Source organism: Crocodylus porosus, unplaced genomic scaffold (genome assembly GCF_001723895.1).
Source record: "Crocodylus porosus isolate Cpor-Errol unplaced genomic scaffold, CroPor_comp1, whole genome shotgun sequence".
Classification (NCBI taxonomy): domain Eukaryota; kingdom Metazoa; phylum Chordata; order Crocodylia; family Crocodylidae; genus Crocodylus; species Crocodylus porosus.
The window spans coordinates 10879147-10891364 of record NW_017728925.1 but is presented as its reverse complement, the minus strand read 5'-3'; the positions used below and the strand labels follow the sequence as shown (position 1 = coordinate 10891364).

Below are 12218 nucleotides of genomic sequence, written 5' to 3'. Positions count from 1 at the left end.
GGAGAAAGTTTTCCGTAATACCCAGCCTCGACTTTCCTTGCTGCAGCCTGAGCCCATTGCTCCGTGTCCTGTCACCGCGTCCCTCTCGCCCCACGGAGGGTCGCCCGCAGGGGAGCGCCGGAGCCCGCCTGGCGGCTCCCTCGGCCGCAGCGCGGCTCTGGGGCGGGAGGAGAGCATCACCTGCTCCGGGGTTCGCTTGCAGCCGCAGACAGGGGCTGCAGTCAGCCCCCCCGTAGTAAGTGCTCAGCAACCTCCCTCCCAGCTGCTGCAACTTCAGTCGGAGCAGGTCAGACCTCCGCGCGGGGCAGCGAAGGCAGGCAGTCATCTGCTGCGGCACCCACCGGCCCGCCTCGCGTGCCACTGATGTGCCCACGGTTGGCACCTGCGTGCTGGGCCGGGACCCGCCGGGAGGAATCGGGTGCCCGCTTCGCGCCGAGACCCAGCGATGTGGGCGCCTTGGCGCGAGGGGCAGAGGGAAGTGGAGCGTGGCGGGCGAAAGGCTGGGTTGGCGGACAGGACTGGCTGCGTTGTCCCAGCTGCGGTCCAGGGTCGCCACCTGCGTTTTCTAGGCTTCAGTTCTTGTCTCCCTCGTTCAGGGCACTTTTCTGCTGTAGCTCCTCCAGCGAGGTGATCCTAACCCATCAGCATGAGCCGGGGTCTTTCCACCAGCTTTACTGGCTTTGACTCAGGCTGTCTAGGAGCAGAAACATGCATAGCTCTAAAGCCTAATCGGTGACTTCCCTGTGCCCCAAGCCCCAGCTGCCTGGCTGAAGATAGGAGCAGGTTCCCGGTCCTCAGCGAGGTTCTGGAGAGAGAGACCCAGTCCCCTTTCTACCAGGAAGGAGTGAGCTATTCCTTGCTGAAGGTCGCTGAGCTCGGGCTGGTGCACGTGGCCGAAATCCTCCTTCAGTATGGGGCCGACCTCATCTTTGAAGGTAAATCCATGGGTGGCGTTGCAGGGGATGGGAGAAGGGGAGGGCTACTGCTGGTGAGTGGACACCAGGACACGATAGCCCACAAGGCCTCTTTCAATCCCGAATTCCCAAGCAGCAACACAGCTTCCTGCGCCTGCATTTGTGGGGCCAAGCTCCACCCCTTCCTCGTGGTGTAGGGCGCTCCCTTGCAGGGGCTCTGGGAGGAGGGCGCCGGCGGAGCTGCGGGAGGTACTGCTTTCTCTGGGGCAGAGCCATCCTGCAGGTACCTTCCGTCACCAGGCTGGTGCAGAGCAACACCCTGTCCCCATGAAATGGCAAAGGTGTGTTGCATCAGCCCGACACTCCCTGCTCCTGCTGGTGCATGGCTCAGGGCGCCACAGGAGCCCGTGCCGCTCTGCTGTGTTGGCGCCAGGTTTCTGTGACATCACGCGTGGAACGCTGGCGGCCTTCCTGCGGCGCGGCCGCGTCTAGACAGGGCTGGTCCCACCGCTTGGGGGGCCTCCACCTACTGGTAGGGGCTGGGGAGCTGGGAAGAGCGGACCATGAGCTGCATCCTTTGCTGCCCCTGCCACCGTGACATAGCAGCGTTCAATGGTGAGCGTCTCTCGCATCCATCTTGTTTCCATGGAGGTGGAAATCATGGGCCTGTCAGCTGCTGGGGTGATGTGGGCTCCTGGGTTGAGCGTCTCTTTCTGTGCTGCTAGTGGCTGGGAACCAGCTTGTTCATGGCAGAGCTCCCCCAGGGAAATTTGCTCCGTGCTGGTTGGCGATGGCACCTTGTCCAGTGGGGTTTTGGCCCCAGCCAGGGCTGGGGGTCTAGGCCTTCTTTCCCTGTGTCCCAAGGATGCCCAAGGACTCCCAGCCACCTCAGGCCTCGTTTTCTGCTGCCCCTGGGGCCAGGCAGCCTGCAGGGCTGAGGACCAAAGAATGCACTGTCCTTTCACCCTTGGTAGCTTTACTGATGTGCCACTTCACCAGGGCTGCAGTTCAAGCCCAGGGCTGTGTAAACACCATCACTTTTGGGGGCTGTCTTCAGTGGACCAGGGCCAGGTACCTGGGATGTCCTATTGTCTGGCAAGGGCCTGCAGGTTGGACTGCGGACTCAGCTTGTCAGTCTGTGCTTGTTTCAAGTTCAGGAGCCTGAGTTCTAGTCCACTCAGTCGTTTCAGCCTCTTGGATACCAGGCTCCATCTGTAGCTGGGGGTCGAGTAGGTGCCTTGCCTTCCCTGGACTCCCTGACCTGCTGATTCTCTTGCCTTAGATCCTGTCACCTATTACACTGCTCTGCACATCGCTGTTCTCCGAAACCAGCCTGACATGGTGGAGCTCCTGGTGCAGCGTGGGGCAGACATCAACCGAAGGGACCGGGTAGGGAACATACCCACTTCCAGACAGGGATGAGCCCAGTCCAGCCCTCTGGTCCCCTCTACCTCTCTGAGACTGGTAACTCCTGCTAGGAGCCAGGGGCTTGCTGTGGTTTCATTGTGTGTGTGTGTGTGGGGGGGGGGATCACCCCCTTATTGCTAAGTTCTCATGCTGGTTGGGCCCAGTGGAGTGTTGCCTCCTGAAGGGCAGCTTGCACCGGCTGCAAGTCTGTGGTAAGGGCAGCCATCACCCTGTTCGGTAAACTACGTGTGGCCCTTTGACATGTCAAGCACCTTTTGTAGCCCACTGGTCGAGCAGATCTTATAGGCTCTGCCTCTGTAGTGATGCTCCTGATGCATGGGGACTTCAAAGGAGAGGTGATAGTACCTTCTCCTGGTATCACTGGCCCCTTGTGAATGTGGAATGTTTTTGGTGCCTTGAGCAGACTGCGTGAGGCCTCTATAGCAGATAGCGATGAGAGGGTCACTCACCATCCCTCCCTCCTCCCTTCTGCACAGATTCATGAGAGCAGCCCCCTAGATCTCGCTAGTGAAGAGCCTGAACGGCTGCCGTGTTTGCAGCGTCTCCTTGAACTCGGCGCGGATGTCAACGCAGCTGACAAAAATGGTTTGTGCCCCTTTGCCCCATGCAGGCAGAGTTAACTGACCTCCTTGCCCTCCTCCTGGGGTACTTGACTCCCAGGTAGAAAATAAGCAGTGGCATGTGGAAAAGACAAAAGGTAGCACGATCTAGTCAGAGCAGGACAGAAGGACTTGGATTTTTCTTGCCAAAGCAGCTGAGTCTGGAAATTGAATCCCCTGTGTGCTCAGACCATTTTAGAACCAATGTGAAAATTCAGCTGGCCAGCTGTGTTCTGCACCCCTTCCCTGCGGTCAGTAGTGCTTGCACTAGGGCTCCTGCTTGTTCTAGGAAAAATGAGGCAGGGAAGACAACTCTAGGAGAAGGGGCCTGGTTCCTAGCTGTGCTTCAAGCACTTCAGCATTGCCTGGAGTGTTCTGGCTGCATTGGTCAGGGCTACACTAGCAGCAGTCATGGTGCAACATTTGCAGGCTGTATGGTCACCTTCTACATGTTACATTTATGGCACAATTAACGTGTAAATTGCAGCATAAATTACAAGGGTGCTTATATATGCACCCAATTTAAGGCATCATAAAATGGCAAACCAGCCATAAAAGTGTTCTCCATATAATGCAGAGCACATCTATGGCTGGTTCATACAGCACTTTATACTGAACTGATTGTCAGCCCTGGCCACAGCCCTGTAGGCAGCTGCCTTTCAACTTGCCAGTGCAGGGGCAGCCCAGGATCAAAAAATGGCATGGGGAAAGGTGTGATTGTTGGGATCGGGAATAGATGCCACGGCCCCTTTAAATAAACATGTGCCAGAGGCTTATGGAAGTTTATTTTTATGCGCTCACATGCTAGTGTTTAGTGCTCCCTCTCGTGATGCTACAGCAGCATTGCATCACCCAGCACCGTTCCCAGGGCTACGTGCGCTCCTGCTCTAACTTCCAGCAGCGTCTGCATCGCTACATACCGTGCAGTAAAGGGATGTGCTGGGATCATACCAGCATGCTGGTTGCCCGCTCTTTGCATAGTGAAGCAGCATGCAAGCAGGCTGCATTGTTGCCTGTACAAGTAGGTCTGTTGGAAGCCGGTAGCGCTCTCCAGTGCACCGGAAGGGCCCAGAAAGCATGAGACCACAAAATACTATCTCTTCAGTCATCGCCTTAGTGTGGCTGTTGCTCACTGTGCTCCACACTTCCCTCTCCAGGCAAGACTGCCTTGCTGCATGCCCTGGCCAGCAGTGATGGAGTCCAGATCCACAACACCGAGAACATCCGTCTCCTGCTAGAAGGAGGTAGGGGCAGCCTGGTTCCCCAGGGTGAATAATGGAAGCTCTTTGAGACAGGGACCATCTATCTTCCATGTCAGCCCAGGAGGGAGGCCCTGACCCATGCCCATGGCTCCTACGCATCAAGTAGGAAGGCTGACCATGTGATGCTTGGTCCTAGCCCTTCCTCCCTTGTGTTGGCCAGACTGGAGCTACGTCTCTGCTGACTGACTCAAAGCAGCTCCTAAACCAAGTAGCCCCCAACTGCTCCCTTTAACACCACCATTAGTTTTTCTGTGCAGGTAAAAGCTTTGTACTACTAAACTTTTGCTGGGATTATCTGATCAGGTGGCAGAAGCTGGGTCAGTAAGATGCCAGCCATCCATATAGGACACCTTGTGGGTTTTCCTCTGTGCCCAGAGCCTCTTGCACTCTGTGCCAGGCAGGCTGGGCGGTGAAGAAATTCTGCTCAGTGTGCAGCAGGGATCAAGAAGACCAACCCTGCTAGCAGTGCATAAGGTAGGGTAAGAAAGCTGGGTCGGTTCAGAGAGCCCTTGTACAAATCCACAGCATAGCCCTGCCTGGAAAACTGCTCACTCCTGCTCATTCCTCTTTTAAAAAGGAGGATCTAGCCGAAATCGGGGCACTAAGAAGATAGAAAAGCTCCTGTAGTCTTAGCAGTCTGTAGGAAAAACTGGTGTCAGCTTAGGAAAGGTGCCCCATATAAGAAACGTCACAGAGAGGTGCAGGCACCCAGCTTTTGCCGTTACAACCCCTGCTCCAGCACATCCATGTCTTAGTCTGTTTGACAGCAGCTCCCTCCCTCCTTCATTGTTCCTTGCTTCAGGTGCAGATGTGAAGGCCACCACAAAAGATGGTGACACTGTCTTCACCTGCATCATCTTCCTACTTGGGGAGACAGTGGGAGGAGATCCAGAGGAGGTGCAGATGATCCACCACTTCTGCTTCCGAGTCACGCAGCTACTTATGGCCCATGGAGCCGACCCCAGCGAGTGTCCTGCCCAAGAATCCCTCACCCACATCTGCCTCAAGAGCTTCAAGCTCCACTTCTCACTCCTGCGCTTTCTGCTGGAATCGGGGGCTTCCTACAACTGCTCCCTCCATGGACCCTCCTGCTGGTCGGGCTTCCACATCGTCTTTGAGCGACTGTGCTCCCACCTCAGCAGTTCTGAGGATGACAGCTTCTCGGCAGACCTGCTGCAGAAAGCAGAGACTGTGCTGGAGCTCATGGTGGCCAGTGCTCAGACTGTGAAGCTGCCCAGCAACTTTGAGGTCAACTTTAGCAGCTGCAGGTTCCAGGGGGAGAAGATCAAGGCCCTTTTCCATTCCCTAAAGCAGCTGGAGCGCTCGCCTCAGGCCCTGAAGCACCTCTGCAGAGTTTACATCCGGCAGCACCTCAAACCTTGGCCAGTAGATATGAAAGTAAAGGCCCTACCTCTTCCAGACAGGCTGAAGTGGTATCTCCTCATAGATCATAGCCACGCCTGTAGTGAGGGCATCTGACCCAGGCTGCTTTGCCCACAACCACTCTTGGGTCTGTTTCCTGTCCCAAAGAGCAAATACTTCCTCATGCCCTGGACTGACTTTCTCCACTGCAAGCCAGCGCTTTGTTTGATCATGCTGCTCAGATACCACTGTTCAAGTCCAGCTTTGCATGCGTATGCTACTACATGCACTGTGTTGGCCTTGCTCCTCTGGAAAGGAATGCCCCTGACACCATGTTACCTCAGTCCACCCTGTTTGGGGTGGGAAGGTAGCTGGACTCTGTGCCTTTAAGAAGGAAGGGCCAGGCTAGTCTGGTGCAGCGGACTTAAAAGAAAGGCCTGCTTGGATTTGGGATTATGAGCATGGCCTCAGAAGCAAGTAAGGCAGCACTGAGAACCACAGGACCCTGACAGTGCAATAACTAAACATGCTGGAGTGCTCAGATGAGGCAGGATAACCTTGTCCCCTCTAAATCCCATGGGCCACAAGTAGTTCCTGCTGCTCCCCAGAGTTGGGACCTGTGGGGAGCAGTGCCTTAGCTGGGGTGTCAGACCACAGTCCAGCTTCCCACTGCTCAGGGGTGGGCAGAGAGCGTGTGACAGTGGGGAGAGGTGTATCCCCCAGGCCTAAGAGCAGCTGGTCTTATTACAGGGGGCTGATGGCCTGTCTCCAGACCCCTGTATACCACACCCTTTGGAGGAGCAGCCCACTTTGCAAAGGACAGGACTGACACCCACCAGATACTTAACCCTCTCTGTAACCTGTGAGAAGGGCAAGAGAGCAGCTCACTTTCTCCGTGCAGCTGACAGCCTTTGGTAAAGAGTTGGCTGCCTCTGTGGTTTGTAGAGGAAGTGGGATGTACAGCACAATTCTAAGAAGCCAGCACACCACGCAGCACTTGAATGACACACAGCAATGATGCTCCTGTGTGGCCTGACAGCAGATTCCCTTGCAGCCTCTGTGGCTCTTTGCTGCTGTCACACGGGGAGGTGGAGCCTGGCTGTGGACTGCCCCTGTTGCATTGTGCCTTTGGTGTGGTGGACAAATCTAACATCCTTATCTCCATTAAACTGGCTTCCATCCCAGAGTCTATCACCCTCCCCTTTGCTCTGAAGGCCACAAGACATCCTCCACCCACACGGAAGAGGTCCCTGCAGAGGCCCGCTGTGCTTCTTTGCCCAGACGGCACAAAACTTAAGCACTTGAGGCCCTGTGGCCCAAGGAGTGGGACAGGGACAACCCTGGTTTTCTTCCTCCTGTGTTCTAGTACTGCAGCATGTTTTGCTACTGCTAACTTGGCCTAAAACCGACATCACCAGAGTCATAGTACCACTGCTTCAGCACAGCTGCATCACGTTACTGTGCCCAAGTGCCAAAGCCAAGCAGCTGCCAGACTGTTTCTTACCACTGGGGAATCCGGCTATAAGCCCTGCTCTGATCAGCTGCAAGGTACAACCAGGGCACTAAAAGACTTCAGTCGCCCAGGGCTGGAGCGGCTGAATCCAGAAGCAGGGTCGCTGCCTCACGTTTGCCTTGCACTGCAGGACACACGTGTAAAACTCACCAGGCTGCCCAAGTCTGTCCACTCACGGCTTCTTCCTCCCCCCAGCAAGTAAGGGTCATATTGATGAACTGATGTACAATTAAACACAACACTGGTATCTTGAATCAGATCAAGCAATTAAAATGAGACCTTTTGTAACAGAAGTGTCTGTTTCCTCTAACAGATAGCCCAGGGCACTGAGCAGCCTTTGGCTAGATCTGGCCTTTGGTGAGATGGGGGCTTTGACTAAGGCACCCTTTAAAAGATCAGAGAACGTCTGGTCAGCCAAGCCATGCTGATGGACCAGGCACCTTAACAGCCTTGTTTCCAATGAAAAGAGCCGACTACGCTGGTTCATGTTGGGCTGTGCATCCGACTAGCTCCTTGCTGTGTTCTAAGCCAGCATAAGTCTGGCAAAACCTGTCAGACTACAGTGAAATTCCTCTGGCTTTGCACAGTGGCAGTTATAGGTTACCCTAGGCTGAGAGCAAATTCCCAAGGAAGAATCTGGCTTGGCTGGTTTTGTGCTCAATAAGGACAGCATATAGCCTCCAAGTTATCCAGAGCCTCAGAGAAAAGTAGAACTTTGCTTGCCAAGGCAGGGCCCAGGAAGACAGGACTCCAGGCTTACCCCTGGCTCTGTCACGGGCGCTCGTCTAGTCGCATGCCCACATGACGTTAGCAACTTACTGCCTCAGGGCTCCGGTGGCTCACGGTTTGTGGGCCCAGCCTGAAGAGCACTACAGTTCTGTAAGACGCTGTGGAGCATCCCAGTCAGCTTCTGTAGACATCTTCTCCAGTGGTCCAGGATTGCCCGCAGCCAGTGTAACCACACTGATCTCTGAATTAAGAGCTGTTGCTCTTTCCTTTCCTAACGTTCACTTAAATGGTGTTGGGTTCTCTCTTTACCTGGAGCCTTTGATGCTAAAGTCCCTCAGAGCTTTGTTACTGAGAGAAACACATGCCGGATACACTGAGACCTGCATCACTGCAGCAGTATAAACACAGTAGTTTTTGATTTTTAAGAGCATTTTCCTCGCAAGAGGGATAGAGAGAGAAGCCAACGATGTCATGAAGTCAGCTAAGGCTCAGCCACTGTTTTACGTAGCAGGGTCTCAGATGCTCCAGCACGCAGGCACAGGCCATGAGGAGGGAACAGCAAAGATCCTAGAGGGAAGTCCTTGCTCTTGGCCTCACCCTGTTGGAGCCTACACATCAGCCTCAATCGGGGGCTCTGGCAGACTGCATCTCGCGGGATCTGCATGGCTCCCTGCCTATGCTCAAGTTTCTCAGAGGCAGCCAGATGCCAAACCCACCAGAGGGAAGGGGAAGGCTGCACATGACAGCTAAGGGTACTAGTCTGCATCTGCTGCCTGGCAGCCAGGTAAGCTTAGGAAGGCATATGCAGTATTTTCTGGGGGTAGGCAGCTGCCAAGCCCTCACACCTGGCCCTCTCCCCCCATGCACACCAGCTGTGTCATCCACACCCCTCCTGCTTACGCGCTTATAAGCGACCTTTTTGCTACAAGTATGCCGGGTTTTCAAACACAGTCTACATGCCAGGAGGTGCAATAAAGCAAGAGTGTATTTGGCAGACATCTCTTCACAAACAGCAGTCATGTGGAAGACGAGCCCCGTCCTCTTAACCAGCCCCAGCAGGGTCCTCGGGACACCCCCAGCTGCCCAATGTGAGGCTTCCAGACCCTATTACTGGTGGCAACTTCACCCCTACCCCCAGGAGGAACCTTCTGTGCTAGTCCCATGCTCCACGCTGGCACAGGGTACCTCTTGGCAAACCACCTCCTCCAGCCGGGGTTCATCGCATGGCAAGCGTATAAACATGGTAGATTTCATCCGGGAAGTTCTCCTGTCGTTCTTCGGCCAGGAGATTAAGCCCCGCGCACCGGATGATCTTTCGGACCACGTCCAGGTCCCGGCACACGCTGCTGTCCACATCATCCATGATGACTCCTTCCTGGGCCATGTTGTCCTTGATGACGATGATGCCGTTGGGACGCAGGCCGGCCTTGCATCGCTTCAAGAAGTCAGATAGGTGGTTGTCGGTCAGATGTCCTGGCATGGGGCAGAGTGGTAGGGGTTAGCTGAGACTGAGGAAGGGAGGAGAGTGGAAGGGAAATGGAGCCCCAGGTAGTTTGCACACCAGCTAATGGACATCAGTGCAAGGTACCCTGCACCCTTGAAGGCTGGCAGGGGAAGGGAGACTCACCTATCACCCACTGAATCCAGATGACATCGTAGGTGTTAGGCTCAGGGCTGAAGTCCTGCAGGCCGCAGCAGAAGTAGTTCCTCACACGCCTGCCCTCCTCCCCCAGGTAGGTCCTCGCCTTGGTCAGGAAGTCTTGTGTCACGTCCACCATGTCCACAGTTTTGAAAAGGGGCAGGAGCAGCCTCTTGGTGATCCTGCCAATCCCAGCCCCACAGTCCAGGGCACAGTGGGCCCCTGTCTTGTTGGGGCCATCCTGAAACAGTAAAGATGGGCAGGAGAGAGTGAAGGCCACAGAGAGTGACCTCCACGCCCATGAGTTGCAGTAAAGGTGTGCGGGAACTGAATTGGGGCAATGCTGGCAGGACCTAAAGCCCTGCTTGGCTGTAGACCAGTGGGGGCTAGCAATATTGCAAGCTTCCCTCAAGTTGTCCTGCTGGGTCACCAACAAGAAGAGCTCTCTCCAAGAACAGGCGAGTGGTTTGGTCGCACTCAATCCTCTGTTTCTCTGCTACCCCACTCCTTGTGTGACTTGTTCTGCCTGGTTAGGGACTGCACTGAGATCACTTTCCAGTGGACGAGGCTGGGGGTTAGCTGCTAACTTGTCAGACATCAGCATGATTCACATGCTGTGCGGAAGGGGCAAGTGGCCATCTAGTAACCTTGGTGACTTCATAGAGGATAGATCTTGGGGCAAAGCTGGCCAACGCGTACCAGGGATCAAAGGAAAGAAATAACAGACCTCATTCCTCCTCGTGCAGAAAGGGGCTGGCTCTAAAGGAAGTGCTATGGAGAGCTGTGGCAGGGGAAAGCCACACAGCAGCTGGTGGCTGTGAGAACACGGGGTCTGTCTGACACTCCCCCCACCCCTGCACAACCCTCTCCCATCAGATCCAAGTTACTTACCCGCAGAAACTTTAGCAGGAACTTCTTGGAGCTATCAATGTCAATGCTGGAGATGTGGCCATACCCGCCCAGCATGCCATCCACGGTAGGGGGTATGTCCTTCCAGTACTTCTGAGCCTTGGAATAAAACTCCATCTCATCCTCCACCACCTCGCTGGTCATGCTGCCAAGCAGAAACACACCTGGGCTGGGAACCGGGTCAGAGCTTTGCCTCTTCCTCAAAGAGGAGAACAGATAGATAAGCCTGGCACAAGCATAAAGCAACTTTGCCCATGGAGCAATTCTTCTCCCAGAGACCAAGCAGTATGGTGCACCATCTGCCTGTCTCTGAGCAGTGCTTGCATCCACACTATGCTCTTTGGGAGAGCATACCCCCAGTCGTCCAGGCCTGTTCTAAACAGGGCCTTTTTACCACCACTCGGCCTATTATGGTGCAGCAAACCAGGAGTGGGGCTGAGATTTAACCCACTGCACTTCATGCCCCAAGCTGGGCACAATACCTCAGGTGCAGACAAACCTAGGCCTGCTCCAAGATGGGTGTTTGAGACTGAGCTTCCACTTTCACTCTGCTCTCTGCGTCGCCCTGCCTTAGCACCTTGAGTATTACCATTTTATAGATTACATGTTTATCTATGTTGACAACCCCATCAATTACTTCCAATTACATCCCGAGTAGCTAAAAGTTATTATAAGCACCTACCTGACAACTGTAAATTTCAGCTGCGGCCATAAGTTGGATATTTTGCAATATAATAAAGTCAAGGTATAAGCAGCAATACAAGCCATAAATCCCCCAGAGACAGCTCGTAATTCAAACTGCCGAGGACTTGATTAACTGCGCTGGGGATTAGAAACTAGATTTAAGGTGGCCACAGGGTAAATTCAAGGACCTCAAACACCTTTGCAAACAAATATATGGTCTCTGGGGGACTGGCTCTCCTAGGAAATACTCTATTAAGTATAAAGCCTTTTCTAAGACAGCTTAAACAGTTTCAGTGCCCTTGCTTGATTTTAAATAGCAACAGGGGAACAAGAAAAGACGGGACTCAAATAGCTCCAGGGCAGGGCGCTCTGGCGGGACTCACCTTTAGATCCCAGGTTCAAATCCAGCTTGGGGTCGAAGCGATCAATAATTCCCTGTTCTGTGGCCTGTGTGGAAAGAGAGAGGCAGGCCTCAGTCCAGTGTCCCGACTGCATACGTGGTCAGTCCCACCAGTGTAACAATTAGCTACCACATCCCCAGAGAAGTCAGCTACGGAATAACCAGAGCCTGGATGCCACTCGGGAGACCCCAGCATGTGATAAGGCATCGTGATGGAGAAGTTTGTGGCAGCAAGGCCTGTTCTGTCCTGACTGCAGGGATCGCACCGGGTGTCAGTGCCCAGGGAAGGGCGGGCTACAGCACTTGCTGCCCACCTGGGCGACGCAGGAGATATAGGAACCTACGGAGGCGGAGGGGTGGGGGTGCTGCTGGCCACACACCTTTTACAAACACCAGTGACACCTACAAAGCATGCCACAGCCCCTCGCTCCCTAGCTGCGGGAGGAAGTGGGGGAGGAAAGTGAGGAGTCCTGGTCCCCATGCCACAACCTCCACCCGCCGGCATGGGGGCGGGGAGCCCACGCAGCTGCAGCAGCTCCCCCCGGGACAGGTCCCACTCTTGGTGCGGCATCTCTGGCACACGGGGAGCGGTCCCGCGCGCAGCGGCACCGAGCGGCTGCGGCCTCCTGCAGGCCTGTCACGTGAAAGCGGGCGCTGGCCAGGGCTGTGCCCCGCAGCCTGCCCCTCCGGCTGGCGGCGAGCGCGGGCCCGGGTCACGTGAGCGCTCGGGACAGCCGCAGCTAAATATACACCGGGCACCTCGTGCGCCGCGTCCCGGC

The 12218-nt window shown here is 55.1% G+C and overlaps 2 protein-coding genes across 4 annotated transcripts in view; one reads left to right on the top strand and one right to left on the bottom strand.

The window, feature by feature from the left end:
• The window catches only part of ASB6 (ankyrin repeat and SOCS box containing 6), a 32725-nt gene extending 25357 nt beyond the window's left edge, over nucleotides 1-7368 (top strand). Inside the window, exons 2-6 of the mRNA XM_019540768.1 lie at nucleotides 754-935; nucleotides 2197-2303; nucleotides 2819-2927; nucleotides 4099-4185; nucleotides 5006-7368. Coding sequence (XP_019396313.1) covers nucleotides 754-935; nucleotides 2197-2303; nucleotides 2819-2927; nucleotides 4099-4185; nucleotides 5006-5682 — 1162 coding nt within the window. The 3' untranslated portion in view covers nucleotides 5683-7368. The remainder of the gene's footprint in view (nucleotides 1-753; nucleotides 936-2196; nucleotides 2304-2818; nucleotides 2928-4098; nucleotides 4186-5005) is intronic.
• Nucleotides 7369-8774: 1406 nt separating this feature from the next.
• The window catches only part of NTMT1 (N-terminal Xaa-Pro-Lys N-methyltransferase 1), a 16630-nt gene continuing 13186 nt past the window's right edge, over nucleotides 8775-12218 (bottom strand). Inside the window, exons 2-5 of one of the 3 annotated variants that reach the window (XM_019540773.1) lie at nucleotides 11423-11486; nucleotides 10338-10554; nucleotides 9435-9687; nucleotides 8775-9280 (exon numbers count right to left, since the gene is read on the bottom strand). In XM_019540773.1, the coding sequence (XP_019396318.1) occupies nucleotides 9024-9280; nucleotides 9435-9687; nucleotides 10338-10499 (672 nt within the window). In that variant the 5' untranslated portion in view covers nucleotides 10500-10554; nucleotides 11423-11486 and the 3' untranslated portion in view covers nucleotides 8775-9023. The remainder of the gene's footprint in view (nucleotides 9281-9434; nucleotides 9688-10337; nucleotides 10555-11422; nucleotides 11487-12218) is intronic. The other 2 variants (XM_019540771.1, XM_019540770.1) reach the window with 2 other exon arrangements.